At 44.7% G+C, this 19,529-nt stretch overlaps 1 protein-coding gene across 1 annotated transcript in view; it reads right to left on the bottom strand.

Moving 5' to 3' along the window:
- The window catches only part of NDRG1 (N-myc downstream regulated 1), an 83,001-nt gene extending 74,577 nt beyond the window's left edge, over nucleotides 1-8,424 (bottom strand). The window contains exon 1 of the mRNA XM_081012712.1: nucleotides 8,387-8,424. Coding sequence (XP_080868838.1) covers nucleotides 8,387-8,409 — 23 coding nt within the window. The 5' untranslated portion in view covers nucleotides 8,410-8,424. The remainder of the gene's footprint in view (nucleotides 1-8,386) is intronic.
- Nucleotides 8,425-19,529: the final 11,105 nt, after the last annotated feature.

Here is a 19,529-nt window from a genome sequence, read left to right as displayed (position 1 = left end):
GCAACAGTTCAATAAAGATCAGGATTACTAAGGTGCGTTTCTTCTCAATATTCTCTGGTTGGCCTCTGTTATTTTCTCCTACCGTTAGGGAACCCACTTAAGGACTCTACACAGGCTCTTGGATACCCCATAAGGGAAAAAGGGCAGATTTTGTTTACAACAGGAGGAAGATGTATTAGACTGCAACATGGACAAAGTTCAGCAGGCAACATTGTGCAGGCCTTGCTGTTAACGTTGAACCAGATGCTCTGCGTCTTGGCTAACCCACTGAGTTGCCAGTGAGACAGTTCAAACAAAACCTTCCCCTGGCTTGGCCTGAACAGGGCCTGAGATGGATGTGAGGACTCAAGATGGGCACGACTTCCTAAAGGGCACCTCTCAGCTCTCTCCCTCCCTCCCTCCCTCCCTCCCTCCCTCCCTCCCTGTCCTTTACTTTTTACAAAAGGAATTGTCTCCTGCCCCAAGAAAGGCATTTGTCTGAAAAGGTCAAGGCCCTCAGCTGCTGCCGTTCCAGAGCATCATGGTTGCCAAACACGACTCTGTTGTTTATGGGTGCCAAGGATTAATTATGAGGTTCAAATGACTTGCCCGTTTGGAAACCCACAAAAGGAGGTTTTGCACAATTGCACACCTGATTTATGTGACCTCTCCAGCTAGGAGTGGCACCAGTTTTAATGGGAAGAAAAGGAAATTTGGCTCCAGCCCTACAGCATCTTAGCAAAGCCCCAAGGCAGCGAAACTTGAACCTGTTATGTACTGAGCTGAATCCTAGAACAATAGGATCCAGAATGCAGCAGTCTGATTGGTCCGCAGAAGCCACCCAATCCAGCTCCAGGTGGAAGTGAATCGGTGACCTGATTGGCCTGCAGGAGCAGCCCAGAACTAGCCAATCAAGCGGGGCCCATTGTGTAAATAATGTATATGTAGCTAGACGTTTGGGACGCGGGTCGCGCTGTGGGTTAAACCACAGAGCCTAGGACGTGCCGATCAGAAGGTCGATGGTTCGAATCCCAGCGACGGGGTGAACTCCCATTGCTCGGTCCCTGCTCCTGCCAACCTAGCAGTTCGAAAGCACATCAAAGTGCAAGTAGATAAATAAGTACCACTCCGGCGGGTTCTGGTTTGCCAGAAGCGGCTTAGTCATGCTGGCCACATGACCCGGAAGCTGTACGCCGGCTCCCTTGGTTAATAAAGCGAGATGAGCGCAGCAACCCCAGAGTCGGCCACGACTGGACCTAATGGTCAGGGGTTCCCTTACCTTTAGCTAGACGTTTGGGGAAAAGTTTCATTCATTGCTACTAGGAGCTGAATAAAGAGCATGAAATTCACACTCATCTCAGAGTATATTTCAGAACCCAAATCAGGTGATGTATTATAGTTTTGTCTCTGTGTCCTCAGGACACAGGGATGTTGTTGGTGATCTCTACAAAAATTGCTGCATTGGGCGCCTAGTGTGGGGGTTCAGAAGGCCTAATCCTTTGCCTCCCGCTATGGCTATGATTTGATCACAAACAGGCAGCATTACAAGCAATTTGCAAAGGGGGGGGGGGCGACTGCCATCCATTAAATGGGAGCTTTTTCCCTATGAAAATTGCGGAGCTGATTTGAATTTAAATTTGATTTGATTTGATTTGAATTGAGAGAATAGCAAAGGGGTACAGGATTAAAGCCTTCTGGATCGAAATCTTTAGCAATTTGCATAAATCAGGGGCACCAACTATAGGGGGAAGAAGGGGATTCAGCCCCCTCAATATTTCTGGACTGGGTGCCAAGCCCCCCCCCCCCCCCCAATTTTGAGGGGGCCTCCATCCCCCGCTGCCCCTGGGCAAGTACTGACCCCTATGGGTCACGTGACACCACCTCCCTCAAAGGGGGGGGGGGAATTGGAGCCCCTGGTGTAAAGTATTTTGCCTTTAAGTAAGTGGTTTAAATCACACAGCTATACGTAGAAGTCAAATTTCAGGAGAAATTTTTTTCTGAGTCTCATATATTAATTTCCAACTTGTTGTTGTTTTGCTACGTTCTTCTCTCCAAAGGAACGCAAGGGCACTTTTCAAAAATCAAAACACACAGTACAATGTGACAGAAAACAAGATTATCAATAAGAGAAAGGCAAGTCTAGGGAAGTTTTTAATGTTGATATTTTATTGCTTTTTTATTGTCATTATTAATATTCTGTTGGGAGCCGCCCAGAGTGGCTGGGGAAACCCAGCCAGATGGGTGGGGCATAAATAATAATAATTATTAATTAATTAAAGGCAAACAAAGAATTAAAACAGTTTAATGAAAAGAACCAAAGGACCATTAGCAGTATTTGTATCCTCGTCGTGATTTGCAATAATAAAAACACTGTGATACTCAAGCCCTTTCAGAGCGAACCGCTCTTGGCATCTCTCCTCATCCTGCAATATCACTGTTTGCGCAAAGTCCAAATACATAGGCACATGACTGAATCCTCATTTGAACTAATTTTGTAACGTGAAAACTGCTCAATGTTTCCCTTACGTGTTTCCTTTGCATTTCCGCAACACATTCTATATCTATTCCAAAAAAATAAAATAAAATATCCCTAGTGATAGTTTGCCTAACATGATTTGTAGCTTATCAAAGTCATTTGGCCTTTATTGGGTTACTTGATTTCTTCCTTATCTCCTCCTCCTTTTGTATTGGTACTTGCCTTTGATCAGGCACGACTAATATCATTAAGATCTCACTTGGTGTCAATGTCTGTTTTGTGTCATGTGTGTTTCATTTTCATAGTAAGGGAAAGATGAACTTTCACCGTCAAAACATCTAAACTCAAAGCCTCTATCAAAGAGGTCAGTTGCAAATCTTTACCCTCCCCAAGGCACTGAGCCCGGTGAAAATTTCCACACTGTTCTCAGCCTTGCAGAAGACCTTGGGTCGGCAGTGACTGTATCCAACAAAAGTTATTTGCTCAAGCACTTATGACAGAAACGTCTGCAAGATTGCTACAGAAGCAGATCACGTGGGAAGCATAAAATAAATAGTAAAAACAGGAATGATTAAACCAAGATGTATCTTCAAAAGGGATTTGGAAGATAGCAACACACGGAATTGCTTATTGCTTGCTTTTTTCTTGCAAAGTTCCTTCCAAATGAGCTGCCACATAATGCCTCTTGGGTTGAATTTTCACTCATCTGGTGCAGAGAGCGGAGCAAAGCTAGTAAGAAAGAGTGGCTAGAAATCTGAGCTAAGAGAATCATATAGTCATAGAATTGTAGCGTTGGAAGGGAGCCTTAGGGTCATCTAGTCCAACCCCCTGCAATGCAGGAATCTTTTGCCCAGTGTGGGGCTTGAACCCACAAGCCTGAGATTAAGAGCTTCATGCTCTACCTGTTGAGAAGAATTACCGTATTTTTTGCTCCATAGGACACACTTTTTTCTTCCTAAAAAGTAAGGGGAAATGTCTGTGCATTTTATGAAGCGAATGCATGGTCCCTGGAGCCAAATTACCCAGGGGCAAAAGGCAGATCATGCTTTAAAAAAAAAAAAAAAAAAAAAAAAGAGGGAAGAAGAAGAGAAGAAGAGTTTGGATTTGATATCCCACTTTATCACTACCCAAAGGAGTCTCAAAGCAGCTAACAGTCTCCTTTCCCTTCCTCCCCCACAACAAACACTCTGTGAGGTGAGTGAGGCTGAGAGACTTCGGAGAAGTGTGACTAGCCCAAGGTCACCCAGCAGCTGCATGTGGAGGAGCGGGGAAGCGAACCTGGTTCACCAGATTACAAGTCCACCGCTCCTAACCACTACACCACACTGGCTTTCAAGACACCACACTGGGAAGTGGGTGTTGAAGCAAAGCTGCTGATTGGCAGGCGATTGGGAGGGAGATAAGACTGCTGGTAAAGGAGGCTGCCTGGGAGAGGGGAGGTAAATACAGCAAACTTGCAAGGAGACAGGAAGACTAAAGCAATGAGGAGAGAAATTAGAAGAAAAGGAGGAGCAAAAAACTGCTCCAGCTAAGGAAAAGACACTAAGGTAAACGAGAGGGAAGGGAGTGTTGAAAGGAAGCAGCTGATCGGCAAGCGATCGGGAGGGAGGTAAGGGACGCGATAAAGGAGGCTGCCTGGGAAGGGGGCGGTAAAAGCACATGGATCCTCAGGATTTTTGCATTGGGTCACCCCAAATTCACCATCAGATCACATAGCATGTCCATGGCTACAGCCTGCGCCAAAAACACGGACGCACAAAATGGCACAAAAACGTGGTTACAAAGCACGGATCCACATGGATTCTAGGATTTTTGCATTGGGCTACCCCAAACTCACCATCAAATCACATGTCTGTGGCCACAGCATGAACCACAAAAATCATACATCCACTGTTTTGTTCAGAATATTTTTTTTTCTTGTTTTCCTCCTCTAAAAACTAGGTGCGTCTTATAGTCAGGTGCGTCTTATGGAGAGAGCAATACCATGCGCTGTTTGGCTATGCTCACAGTTACCACATTTTCCCCCTCCTTTTTAGGGATCTCATGCCTTTCAGTCGCTGCACGGCTGAGGCAGAAATTCAACCGGGGAGGAGTTCCCCGAAAGAAAACACCGAAAACCTGCTGAATTTCTGCCTGCCGCAAGGAGGTACAGCTGCCTGAAAAACTTGGCACTCCTAGCCATTCTTAAGGCAGATTAAATTTGCAAACAGAGCAGAATGAATTCAGTCTAGACGACTGCTTCGTTTGCTGTGGAAGGAGCTAATTAATGGACTAATTGGGAGTTAATTGGAAATGATTGCTCAGCCAGAGCAGCAGAGCTCTCTGGTTGAAGCTCTTGCTGGGAATCAATGAACTTAGATCTCGACAAAAAAAGAAATCCTAAGGAAACCATGTTGAGAGTGAAAAGGTTTGTAAAGGGCACAGTAACTTCTGATTGCCCCAGGCTCTGAGTAAGGTTGCCAAATTCAGGTTTTCTGCTCTTTAACAGTTGCTGCAAGTCGCATGCATTCGGCCAGTGAAACTCTCCCCTTTTACTTGGGCCAGGAAAAGAGAGTTGCATCTCTTGTTAATTTCTTGTTTACGATTACGATTACGATATCTTTATTGTCATTGTCCCTTGCGGAACAATGAAATTGAAAAACTACATAAAAACTACATAAAACTACATAAAAACTACATAAAACATTCAAAAACCCCTAAAAACTCTAAAACCCCATTTTAAAATACACTATACTACAGAGACCCCTTATGCTGCGTTTAGAACCAGAGTTGCATTTGGGTAGAAACTGTTTCTCAGGCGGCTAGTCCTGGCCTTTATAACCCTATACCTTCTTCCAGAAGGCAGAAGCTGAAAGAGATCATTTCCGGGGTGCGTACTATCCTGCGCTATCTCTGCCGCTTTCTTATGGCACCTGGCAGCATAGATTTGATCTAAGGTGGGAAGAGTGCACCCAATAATTCTCTCTGCATAATTCAACCCTGGATAGCATTGTTTTTTCCCTGGACGTGCAGCTCCCAAACCACACGCACAGACCATAAGTTAGTACGCTCTCCACAGTGCAATGGTAAAATGCCATCAACAGGTCCTTTGAGAGATTGTTTTTCCGGAGGATTCTCAGAAAATATAACCTCTGCCGTGCTCTCTTCACCAGGTCTGTTAAGTCTGCAGCCTACCTCACAGGGCGGTTGTGAGAATAGTATGGGGGAAGGGGAGAACCCTGCCCACCTCACCTTGAGCAAATGGAGGGAAGCTGGGATAGACTCGCAATATAAAACGAAAACAAATAAAAAGGGACCATCTCAAAGTTCTTAAAGAATAATAGCCAAGCCTAGGACCCACGTACCTACGGGACCGCCTCCCCTGGTATGCCCTGCGGAGGACCTTAAGGTCCACAGATGACAACATTTTGGAGGTCCCAAGTCGCAAGGTGGTTAGATTGGTCTCAACTCGGGCCAGGGCCTTTTCAGTACTGGCCCCGACTTGGTGGAACGCTCTGTCACAAGAGACTAGGGCCCTGCGGGACTTGACATCTTTCCACAGGGCCTGCAAGACAGAGCTGTTCCGCCTGGCCTTTGGTTTGGACTCAGTCTGACCCTTATGTTTCCCTCCCCTTATGGTGTTGATTTATTGGCTACTTTTAAAATGAGGCTGCGTTTTAAATTGCATTTTAACCTGTATTTTAAATTGGTTTTTTCCCCCTGTTATGTTTTTACTGTGATTTTACTGGTGTTAGCCGCCCTGAGCCCGGCTCTGGCCGGGGAGGGCGGGGTATAAATACAATTTATTATTATTATTATTATTATTATTATTATTATTATTATCCAGGTGGGAAATGCACAACCCCTAAGAGGCAGTCATCCTGAGTTTTTTTTAAACTTTTCTAGAACAGCTCAGCCTTCCTTTCCAAACTTCCACCTGTGTCTGCCCCCCCACCTTCTCACTTAGGACCCTGCAATGCCAGAGAGCAGGGTGTTTAACTCTTACAAATGTAGAGTTGGAAGGGACCCCGGGGCCATCTAGTCCAACCCTCTGCAATGAAAGATTCTCAGCTAAAGCATCCATGGCAGATGACCATCCAACCTCTGCTTTAAAACTTTCTTCTTCCTATACCTGTTCCCATTGCATCTGTAGGAACCGTTCGGTGTGGGGTCCCAGTTATACTTTGGAACTCCCCGCCTATTGAAATCAAGCAGAAATCTTCACTTTACTCTATTTGGCACCTGCTAAAGAGATTCTCATTTTGACAATGCTACCCAGACGCTTTGGTAGTCAACGTGATTTTAATCTGTTTTAGTTTTTTAACTTTTGCACAGTGGTACCTCGGGTTGCGGGATGCGGGTGGCACTGTGGGTTAAACCACAGAGCCTAGGACTTGCCAATCAGAAGGTCGGTGGTTCAAATCCGCGCGACGGGGTGAGCTCCTGTTGCTCGGTCCCTGCTCCTGCCAGTTCGAAAAGCACGTCAAAGTGCAAGTAGATAAATAGATACCCCTCCGGTGGGAAGGTAAACGGCGTTTCCGTGCGCTGCTCTGGTTCGCCAGAAGTGGCTTAGTCATGCTGGCCACATGACCCGGAAGCTGTACACTGGCTCCCTCGGCCAATAAAGCGAGATGAGCGCCGCAACCCCAGAGTCGGCCACGACTGGACCTAATGGTCAGGGGTCCCTTTACTTTTACCTAACCTCGGGTTGCAGGCGCTTCAGGTTACAGACGCTTCAGGTTACAGACTCTACTAACCCAGAAATAGTTAAAAACTTTGCTTCAGGATGAGAACAGAAATCGCGTGGCTGCAGCACGTGAGCAGCGGGAGGCCCCATTAGCTAAAGTGGTACCTCAGGTTTTGAACAGTTTCAGGTTAAGAACGGACCTCCGGAACGAATTAAGGATTTAACCTGAGGTACCACTGTACGTTTTAAAGTAAGGCTGTTGAATTTTTCCTGATTGTATGGTCTTATATTTTTGTAAACCGCTATGAGGGTTGTTTTTTTAAACACCCGAGTGATGTATCAATTTAATTAAATCAATAAATCAAACAAACAAACAAACCCTCTTTTACCTTCTTTTAAATGCCTCCCCAACCCTTCCAGCCTCTTTGAAGCTGCTATTAGCACTGCTGGGGTGTTTTGATTGGGGGAACTCTGCAAGGAAATGAGCTTAGCCATTTGCTTCTCCATCGATGAAGCTCCAATCCAAATCCGTCCAGCTGCTTCCCAGCTTTTTCTTAAGGCATCAGGAAAGCAGATTGAGGCTTTTCTGCAGCACATGATTTTTGACCCCTTTGCCGAACGAGAGGAGAGGGGTTCGCACATCTCACCAGGAATTTGCGTCCTTACCCACAAGCAAATCCCCAAAGCATTCAGTGTGACTTACGCTCAAGTAGGTGTGTTTAAGATTGCACTTTTAGGAGAAAATACCCCCTCCATTACAAGACTTGGGAGACATGCAACGCACATAGGACAAAACTGAGTTTTTCACCTGCCTCAGGGACTGCAGTACTCTAGAGTTCTAGACGGCTTACACACTTCAAATCCATGTTAAATATTTAGTCTCAGCACCTTTAAGCGTGTAGAATTTAAAAACAAACTGTATGGCAGCAGGCGGAAATTCAACAGGTGATCCTCTTCCCCACCAAGGCATGCTGTCGGAAAAGCTGCAGCTGTAGGATTTCTGCCTGTTGTGCCGCTTTGAAAAGAGCCTCGCCAGAGAGGAAGGAAGAGCGGTTTTCCTTAGAAGTAGTCAAGAAAGTTGAAAGTGCAATCTAGTCCAACCCCCTAAATGCAGCGATAGAAGGAAGCGAGTCCTCTGCCCCAAGCACCTTACAGTTCAGTTCATACAGCTTGGGGCGGGAGGAGGGGAAGGGGAAATTGCAAGAAAATCAATTCTAGCAACTTGCCGCAAAGCTCCAATAGCTCTTTAATAGATGGATTTTTACCTGGTAGTCGATACGGCATGCATTGATGTCTTGCTCGCTCACTCACTCAAGTTGGGGACCAACCAGGATCCTGCCCTTCCGTCCTTGGTTTGCAGTTTAAAATGGCATGTAGTCCCTGAGAGCCGAATCGAGAAAAGCTGCCTTTGGGGGGGGGGGGGAGGGAGTCAAATCATACAAGTCGAGGCATTTGTAACAGCTCAGAGGCTGACATGGATTTCGTCCAGCTCCAAGGCCATTTTCCCCACCCAAGCCAACAAGACTTCCTTTTTATAAACACTGTAATTATCTTCTGGACATAATTCCCGTCACAATTCTGATTGGAAAATGGAGCTGCTTAGGAAAGGCTTACAAGACAACATCTGTTCAATGGCGGACATTTGGGTCAGGGCGGGAGCTGCTGGGGAGGGAATGAAATCGCCGCACAGAAGCGAAGCGACGGAAGGGGAAGACGGATGCGTTCCTCACGAGGGCCGGAGTTGCTTCCGAGAAGTGTTTGTAGGACACATCAAGGCCAGAGGCCATGTCTCTCTTTCCACCATTCCCCCCCCCCACTCATTCACATTGTGCGCATAATTCTGAAGGAGCGCAGAAAAACACCCGCCTAACATTGCGCTGGGCACCGAATTCAGAGGCTGCATGAAAAAACAACAACAGGCATGTACTAGTCCTCACTGTTGCAAAGACATAGCTGCTTTCTGAAACCTCACCCCGCCCTTCCAATGTTGACAGGGAAAGATCCCGTGAGATTTGGCTTTGGCCATTTGAATTTACTTTCTTTTAATATATTTCATTTTTCAGTTTTTTTAAAAAAAGTATTTTGACAACAATACAAATCTGATGTTACAATAAACAAACATATCTTGACTCCCACCCCTTTTGCGGTTTCTAAATTTTATTTTAATTTGTAACACTGCATTTTCTTCATTATTCCAATTGTTCATTACTCCTTGGTTTCCTTTTAAGTTCTATTTAAACTTTTTGGTTTAAGTTAATCCTGCCAATGAACCGGGGCTGTCTAAACATATGAGGTGCCGGGGTGCAAAGATCTGCCCGGTGCCCCCCTGGTTGCCAGTCCCAGGCATGCCCCCAAACTCGCGGCACTCTGACTGATGGGTGGGCTCTTCCCTAGACTCAACTCTCGGCCTGGCGTCCCTGAGAGCCCGGTGCGCGGGTGCCCCACACCCCTAGCACCTATGTGTAAGACAGCCCTGCAATGAATTTATATGTGCCCAGTCACATTTCAAATAATCCACAATTTTTTCCAAGTTTCTTGTAAAGCTTTTCGCCTCTTGGTTCCTTATTGCTCCTGTTAGTTTTGCCATTTTGGCACAGTCCACATTCTGCCACTCCTCCTTGGTGGGTATAGAATCTTCTTTCCATCTCCGTGCATAAACTATCCTGGTCTCTGTTATGGCACACATAAACAGGTTTGTTTTGTTTTGTCTTTATGTCTTTAGGTAACTGTATGGAAGTGAGAGCTGGACCATAAAGAAGGCTGATCGCCGAAGAATTGATGCTTTTGAATTCTGGTGCTGGAGGAGACTCTTGAGAGTCCCATGGACTGCAAGAAGATCAAACCTATCCATTCTTAGGGAAATCAAACCTGAGTGCTCACTGGAAGGACAGATCCTGAAGCTGAGGCTCCAATACTTTGGCCACCTCATGAGAAGAGAAGACCCCCTGGAAAAGACCCTGAAGTTGGGAAAGATGGAGGGCACAAGGAGAAGGGGACGACGGAGGACAAGATGGTTGGATAGTGTTCTAGAAGCTACCAGCATGAGTTTGACCAAACTGCGGGAGGCAGTGGAAGACAGGAGTGCCTGGCGTGCTCTGGTCCAGGGGGTCACGAAGAGTCGGACACGACTAAACGACTAAACAACAACAACAAATATTCCTTCTCCACTGTTCATGAGAAAGCGTCTACAATTGTTGCATTTAAAACTCACCAAGGTAAGCTGTTCACTGCAGAAAGCACAAGTTACTACTGCATATTCTAATCAAACCATCTAATCCTCCCTCCTTTTCAATATTACCTCAACTTAAATTATACTGTTGAATTTACACTAATCCTGCTACTGTTTTCATTTGTTTACATTTTTTCCCCAAATACTCTACAAACATTTTCCATTCTTCTTTATAAACTCTGCCTATTTTGCTTTGACCGCACATTTGCAATCAGCAAAATATGGATAAAATTAGAAGAAGAAGAATTGATGAAGGATGTGTATGGAAATGCAGAAGAATTTTGTTAATATAAGGAACCACAAGAGGGAATGGAGGGAAGTCATGAGGTTTAAAGAACCTCAAAGATAAGGTTTTGAAATGTTTTTGTGAATGGTGATGGGGGGGATTTGTTTTTTGTAGTTAATTATGGAAATTAATTGTGGGGGGGACCAATAAAAATCTATTTACATTGCAGAAAATATAAAAATAAACTCTGCCTCCTTGATCTCTTATTCTGATGATTAGACCTGCTAACTTTGCATCCTCCATCATCTTAAGCTCCCATTCTTCCTTCTTTGGACCACTTCCCACTCTCCATTTTTGAGCAAACAAAATCCAAGCGGCTGTAGTGGCATACATAAATAAGTTCTTCTGACCCTTGGGAACCTCTGTCTCCACTATTCCTTGGAGGAATTCCCCCACAGATTTTCTTTTTGGGGGGGGAGGTGAATGTTCTTTTAAATAATTCCCCCCCCCATCTCATTAGAAATCATCTCTCAACAATCCTTTGCATGTCTACCACATACAGTAACACGTTCCTTCTTTTTTATTTCATTTTAATTTTTTTAAACAAAGAATAAATAAATAAATAAATGTGCACTCCACCCCCAAGAACAAGCATAGGCAAACTTGGCCGTCCAGATGTTTTGGGACTACAACTCCCATCATCCCTAGCTAACAGGACCAGTGGTCAGGGATGATGGGAATTGCAGTCCCAAAACATCTGGAGGGCCAAGTTTGCCTTTGCCTGCCCGAGACCATTCCATCGTAACTATCCAACCTCCCAAAATTTCAACGCCTCTTGCGATGGTTTGACCCCTTTCCGTTTTAACAGCACAAATTCTACAAATACCTCCCATATCGCCTCAAAATCATTTGTCCTGTGTATTCGCCGTCTTACCTTAATAGCACATGCTAATTGATCATTAATAGCTATATCCCACAGTCCTTCTACTTCTTTGCATTTCCAACATACAGTGGTACCTCGGGTTACATAAGCTTCAGGTTACATACGCTTCAGGTTACAGACTCCGCTAACCCAGAAATAGTGCTTCAGGTTAAGAACTTTGCTTCAGGATGAGAACAGAAATCGTGCTCTGGCGGCGTGGCAGCAGCAGGAGGCCCCATTAGCTAAAGTGGTGCTTCAGGTTAAGAACAGTTTCGGGTTAAGAACGGACCTCTGGAACGAATTAAGTACTTAACCCGAGGTACCACTGTATACCAGATTCGGATTTGCACATCTTTGCTAACTTACTCAGTCAGGTACCATCTGACAGGTGTATATTTGGGGGTGGCTGTTCCACATACGCATTATTATTTTTTTGCAGCACTCACACAACATGGTTGGCATCAAAATACCAGCCTGTATCAGTCATTCAAGAGCTTTTTATACTGCCCTTTAATAAAACCCTGTGGGCTCTACATTAAAAAATAAAATACAAATAAGACAGACCCAACCAACACTAAAAACACAACAAGCACTAAAATAACTTGAAAGCCAGAAAGACTAAAACATACACATAATACGTACTTACTTCTAGTTAGTTCTACAGAAGGTGTCCCATCAGCATATTACTGATTCATACCCTGAGAAGTTGGAGTGTTTGTGGCCATTCCATCGCACCTCATCAACTTTGCTTTCACAAGAGGAACACAATGCAGACAGAAGGCAAAGGATCTCCCTTACCATTACAGAATATAACATGAACATTTGATTCTGAATTGGCCCGGATATTGCAACTATCAATTGGACCCAATTCAAAAGGTTCCCCCCCTGCATTTAGGGTTGCCACCTGCCTTCTTCTGGCCCAGCTCCTCTGTCTTTCTTTAAGAAGCAGTCTGGCGCAAAGAAATTCATTTGAGCGGAGAGTTTCACATTTCTGCAGAGGAAACAGCTTCACCTGTTGAACTTCAGCACATTGGACCCAGCAACTGGGCTGGGAAAGAGAGGTGGCAATCATCTTTGCACAAGACGAGGAGGAAGACAGGCAGCAGCCTGCAGGCTTTGGTTAGAACTTTTGGTTAGAAGAGAACAGTCATTATTAAGCCTGTGATGCAATTGCCAAAATTAGTCAGTAAAGGCATGTGAGCTGGGTTTTTTGGGAGAGCTTTTTCCTGGCTGCCAGGAGACGTGCAGAGGGTCACACAAAGCATTTTATGCGCGCACACACTCACACACCCCAAAAGCCAGTCTTCCCAGTCACCGCAGGGCCGTGACTCATGTTTGCACTTCCTTTTAAAAGGGAAGATAGAGAAAGCAAACAGAAGGAACCGAATCTTTGTGGCGGTTGCAAAGCAGAAGGGAAGGTTGGAATGAGGGAGGGCAAAGGTGGAGCAGCTTGCCGTTTGCTCAGAGGTCGTGAAAAGGCCACATTGGTGGTCACCAATGCATCCTATAGGGCCTAGGACCCTCGTACCTACGGGACCGCCTCTCCTGGTATGCCCCACAGAGAAACTTATGGTCTTCAAATAAAAACATCTTGAAGGTCCCAGGCCACAGAGAAGTTAGGCTGGCCTCAACTAGAGCCAGGGCTTTTTCGGCCGTGGCTCCGATCTGGTGGAACACTCTGTCACAAGAGACCAGGGCCCTGCGGGACTTGACATCTTTCCGCAGGGCCTGCAAGACAGAGCTGTTCCACCAGGCCTTTGGCCAGGGCACAGCCTGACTCCCTCCCTCGGCAATCTTCGCGGAGCTCTGGCCCGTTGGTTGCCAGTGGCTTGAATTAATAATTTTATAATGAATGATTTTAGAGTGTTGTTTGTGCTGTACTTTTGTACTGTTTTATTGTTGTTAGCCGCCCTGAGCCCGGCTTCGGCTGGGGAGGGCGGGATATAAATAAAATTTATTATTATTATTATTATTCACCAGAATACAGCTGTAAAAAACAAACAAAGAGCGTCTTCCCTCATCTCATCTGGATACAAAATGTTTCCATTTTCAGGGGAGGCAATGTGGTGGCTGTGAGATGTTTGGGATCAGCCACAGCCAGCAGGGGCAAAAGTCAGGGATGATGGAAGAAGACCGCAGAGGACCTTAAGGTCCATGAATAACCATAGTTTAGAGGTCCTGGGCCCTAAGGAAGTCAGACTATCCTCCACCAGGGCCAGGGCCTTCTCAGTGATGGCTCCGACCTGGTGGAATGCTCTGTCCCATGAGACTAGGGCCCTTCAGGATTTAACTTCCTTCCGTCGAGCCTGTAAGACAGAGCTATTCTGCCTGGCCTTTAATTTGAATTCAGCCTCATCTTTTATTTCCCTTCTCTTCCCTCCCCTTCCCCTTTTATGAAGATCACCTGCTCTGGGATCCCACAGCTAATTCTCCTCTGGTCTCCTCGCTGGCCCAAGTAGGACCAATTCAGCCAGCTAGCCCTGGGGATTATCTAATGCTTATTTCCCCTAAATTGATTTTTGTTTTTTATTGTTATTCATGTTTTTATACTGTATTTTATGCTGCTTTTATAATTAAGTGTTTTAAATTTGTTGTTAGCTGCCCTGAGCCCGGTTTTTGAACCAGGAAGGGCGGGGTATAAATAAAAATTATTATTATTATTATTATTATTATTATTATTATTATTATTATTGATTCATAGAATCGTAGAATTGCAGAGTTGGAAGAGACTCTGAGAGTCATCTAGTCTAACCCCATTTTCAGGTTGCGCTCCGCGGTGACCCGGAAGTAACAGAGTGTGTTACTTCCGGGTTTTGCCACTCCTGCAGACACTCAAAATGACATCTTGCGCATGCGCGGAAGCGGCGAATCGCGGCCCGCGCATACGCAGATGCGCAGACACGGGTTGTGTTCGCTTCAGGATGCGAACGGGGCCCTGGAATGGATCCCGTTCACATCCAGAGGCCTCGGGTTAAGAACTTAATTCATTCTGGAGGTCCGTTCTTAACCTGAAACTCTTCTTAACCTTTAGCACCACTTTAGCTAATGGGGCCTCCTGCTGCCGCCGCACTGCGACTGCGCGATTTCTGTTCTCATCCTGAAGCAAAGTTCTTAACCCGAGGTAATATTTCTGGGTTAGCAGAGTCTGTAACCTGAAGCATCTGTAACCCGAGGTACCACTGTATCCAGATCAAGGGAAGTAATAGTACCACTCCCGCTATGAGAACGGGATGCTGGACAGGGTGAGCCCTTATCTTGATTCAGTAGATCTCTTCATATGCTCTCACAGAATAGTCAAATCATAGAACTGTAGAGTTGGAAGGGACCCCGAGAGTCATCTAGTCCAACCCCCTGCAATGCAGGAATCTCAACTAAAGCATCCATGACAGATGGCCATCCAGCCTTTGATTACAAACCTCCAAGGAGAGACCATCAGCTCTTGTGGGAGTCCATTCCACTGTGAAACAGCTCTTACCATTGGAAAGTTCTTCCTGATGTTAAGTCGGAATCTCCTTTCTTGCAACTTGAAGCCATGGGTTCGACTCCTAACCTGCAGAGCAGGAGAAAACAAACTTGTTCTCTCTTCCATGTGACAACCTTTGAGATATTTGAAGATGGCTATCATATCTCCCCTCAGTCTCCTCTTATCCAGGCTGAACATAGCCAGCTCCTTCAACTGTTCCTCATCAGGCTTGGTTTCCAGACTCGTGATCATCTTGGTTGCCCTCCTCTTCACAGCTTGTTCCTTCTTCCTTACAACAGCTCTTGAGATCTTTGAAGATGGCTTTCCTATCTCTTCTCATCTCCTCACCACCCCAAGAGGAAATGCAACACCATAAAAACTAAGCACGGGTATTTGCATAAATTTCACATGTGCCAATTTATATGTAATAATAATAATAATAATTTATTATTTATACCCTGCCCATCTGGCTGGGCTTCCCCAGCCACTCTGGGCGGCTTCCAAAAAATACTAAAATACAGTAATGCATCAAACATTAAAAGCTTCCCTAAACAGGGCTGCTTTCAGATGTCTTCTAAAAATCTAGTAGTTGTTTTTCTCTTTGACATCTGTTGGGAGGGTGTTCCACAGGGTGGGTGCCACCACCGAGAAGGCCCTCTGCCTGGTTCCCTGTAGCTTGGCTTTTCACAGTGAGGGAACCGCCAGAAGGCCCTCGGTGCTGGACCTCAGTGTCCGGGCAGAACGATGGGGGTGGAGACGCTCCTCCAGGCATACTGGGCCGAGGCCGTTTAGGGCTTTAAAGGTCAGCACCAGTCTAGCTGCCATATTTTGGATTAGTTGTAGTTTCTGGGTCACCTTCATTTTTTTTTTTTTTTAAAGATATTTATTAAAGTTTCACAAAAATACATGAAAATACAGAATAAAGAAAAAGTATAAAGTTTTAAGATATAACAAAAACAGTAAAAAATAAGGAGAGAAAAAAACGTACAAAATAAAACAGTTAAAAACACAATAATGTTCCATAACCTATCTTCCTTACTCTTATTTCCCCGGACCTCCTCATACCTCCCTTCTTTGTATTCCAATTCAATTTGTTGGTTCAGCAAATCCTTACCATTAATCTTTTACCCAATTGTTAACCTTTTTTTTCCGTGTCTCTTAAAGCATTACAGCTAAAAACCTCTTAGTTTCTATCCAACATCCTTCTAAAGTTCCTTAATTTTGCAATATTTCTGTAAATAGTCCTTAAATTTCTTCCAGTCTTCTTTCACCAACTCTTCTCCCTGGTCTCGGATTCTGCCAGTCATTTCCGCCAGTTCCATGTAGTCAATCACCTTCATCTGCCATTCTTCCAAAGTGGGTAGATCTTGTGTCTTCCAATACTTTGCGATAAGTATTCTTGCTGCTGTTGTAGCATACATAAAAAAGGTTCTGTCCTTCTTTGGCACCAGTTGGCCGACAATGCCCAAGAGAAAGGCCTCTAGTTTCTTCAGAAAGGTATATTTAAATACCTTTTTCAGTTCATTATATATCATTTCCCAGAAAGCCTTAATCTTTGGGCACGTCCACCAAAGGTGAAAGAATGTACCTTCAGTTTCTTTACATTTCCAACATTTATTATCGGGCAAATGATAAATTTTTGCAAGCTTGACTGGGGTCATGTACCACCTGTATATCATTTTCATAATATTCTCTCTTAAGGCATTACATGCCGTAAACTTCATACCTGTGGTCCATAACTGTTCCCAGTCAGCAAACATAATATTATGGCCAACATCTTGTGCCCATTTAATCATAGCAGATTTCACCGTTTCATCCTGAGTATTCCATTTCAACAGCAAATTATACATTCTTGACAAATTTTTAGTTTTGGGTTCTAACAATTCTGTTTCTAATTTTGACTTTTCCACTTGGAAGCCTATTTTCTTATCCAAATTATATGCCTCCATTATCTGATAGTAGTGGAGCCAATCTCTCACTTTATTTTTTAATTTTTCAAAACTCTGCAATCTCAATTTATCTCCTTCTTGCTCCAAAATTTCCCAATATGTCGGCCATTTGGCCTCCATATTGAGCCTTTTCAGAGCTTTTGCTTCCATTGGTGACAGCCACCTTGGGGTTTTATTTTCCAATAAGTCTTTGTATCTTATCCAGACATTAAACAATGCTTTCCTAACAATATGATTTTTGAATGCTTTGTGTGCTTTGACCTTATCATACCATAAATATGCATGCCATCCAAATACATTGTTAAAACCTTCTAAATCCAAAATGTCTGTGTTTTCAAGAAGTAGCCATTCTTTCAGCCAGCAAAAAGCTGCTGATTCATAATAAAGTTTAAGGTCTGGCAGGGCAAATCCACCTCTTTCCTTGGCGTCAGTTAATATCTTAAATTTTATTCTGGGCTTCTTGCCCTGCCAGACAAATCTAGAAATATCTCTCTGCCACTTCTTGAAACAGTCCATCTTATCTACAATTTGTAATGTCTGAAACAAAAACAACATTCTAGGCAATACATTCATCTTTATCACAGCAATACGGCCCAGCAACGAGAGTTTCAACTGGGTCACCTTCAAAGGTAGCCCCACATAGAGCGCATTGCAGTAGTCCAACCAAGGGGTAACCAGAAATGCAAAACATCTCACCACAATGGGAGAGACCAACCAAATGACTGCAACCAAATGACTTTTGTGGCTGCTCAATCCTGATGTTAACTGCGGAGGGTCAACTTCAAGGTTCCTCATTATCCCCCTTTCCGGAGTTTTGTTATCTCGAAACCAGACTTGGGTTGGGTTTCTGGGCTGCAAAATAGAGGGCTCTTTCAAAAAGAGGGCTGCCCTCTGTAAAATGGGGCACACACGGCCACTCTAACTCTCTGTCTCTCCAGGTTTCGAGTGCATTTTGACCCCCGTGCTACAAAACGACGACAAAAGACTGTGGGGGGAAAATGCTCACTGGATAATTCCAGGGAAATGGTTTTCAGCATTCTGCTCATAGGAGGCAAATAATGCTAATCTTGGCATTCAGCTAGCTTGGAGATATCTCTTGCCCCAAATGTGCCCACCCCCCACCTTAAAACTCACCTTTTGGGATTTGTTGATTTGCCTTCCTGAGGGGGAGGCTGGGGAAAAACCACGCAGACCGGCTATGGAAAATGGGAGCGGCTTATTTATCCATTTGCCCTTCCCTGCTGGTCTGCAGATAATGAATGAATATAAGAACACAAAATGGCTATTGATAGGGCCGCCACATTTTCTCCTGTCATAGCGCCTGTGCCTTTAACGTCACCAAAACTAAACAGGTGAAGATTTCCCTGCTACAGAGTTACAGTCACAGAAGGGGGGGAAATTGCCTGTTTAATTTTAGGGTTTTCCACCTGTTTTCCTGCACAAGTGCCTGTGCCTTTAAACAAGTCACTCCTGCCGCAGATATTGTCACAGAGAAAGCTTTGCCTGTTGAATTTGAGCCTGTCATAGAGCTCCATTGTCCGACACCGCAGGAGCTATGATTTTATTTTTTTTAATTCACTTGTATTTAAAAGAGACCCTTCTCAAGTCTCGCTGTCCAAAACAGTATGCAGAATGAAACACAGCCATCCTTTGAACTCCACACCTCTCTGAATTTTGCAGCTCAGTTCTCCAGCTATGGAAAGGTAAAGGTGAAGGGACCCCTGACCTTTAGGTCCAGTCTCGGACGACTCTGGGGTTGCGGCGCTCATCTCACTTTATTGGCCGAGGGGGCCGGCGTACAGCTTCCGGGTCATGTGGCCAGCATGACTAAGCCGCTTCTTGCGAACCAGAGCAGTGCACGGAAACACCGTTTACCTTCCTGCCGGAGTGGTACCTATTTATCTACTTGCACTTTGATGTGCTTTCAAACTGCTAGGTTGGCAGGAGCAGGGACCGAATAAAGGGAGCTCACCCCGTCGTGGGGATTCGAACCGCCGACCTTCTGATCGGCAAGCCCTAGGCTCTGTGGTTTAACCCACAGCACCACCCGCATCCCTTTTCCAGCTATGTAGCATGTATAAAAATGCACATATTAGGGTACACAGGTATATATTGATGAAAAGGCCATACACAACTGTATTATATTTGGGGATTCTAATTATTCTTTAGCAAAAAAAAATGTGTACATTTGGCAAAATTGCATGCAAACATAATGTATCTGAGGAGAAATTAGCACTAAAATACAATTAATTATCCTGAGGAATTTTTTTTGCAATTGCAAACTTTATGTGGAAATGCAAACTGAGCTTAAGACTGGAGAGAGCCAATGTGGAGAAGTGGTTAGAGTGTTGGACTATGACCTGGGAGATCAGGGTTTGAATCCCACTTGAGCCATGATACTCACAGGGTGACCTTGAGCCAGTCAATGCCTCTCAGCCTAACCTACCTCACAGGGTTGTTGTAAGGACAAAATGGAGGAGGGACGGACCATGTACCCTGCTTGGAGCACCTTAGAGGAAAGGGTGTGTGTCTAATAAATAAATGCGAGAAACTTGGAGGATCCAAAATTGTCGGCTTTCCCCCCAACCCTTTGCCCAAGAGACAGTGCGTCACCCGTAG

Source organism: Podarcis pityusensis, assembly GCF_964106645.2.
Source record: "Podarcis pityusensis genome assembly, chromosome: 7".
In the NCBI taxonomy this organism is placed as follows: Eukaryota; Metazoa; Chordata; class Lepidosauria; order Squamata; family Lacertidae; genus Podarcis; species Podarcis pityusensis.
The sequence above is the reverse complement of the archived record's forward strand: the minus strand, read 5'-3'. Positions and strand labels throughout refer to the sequence as shown.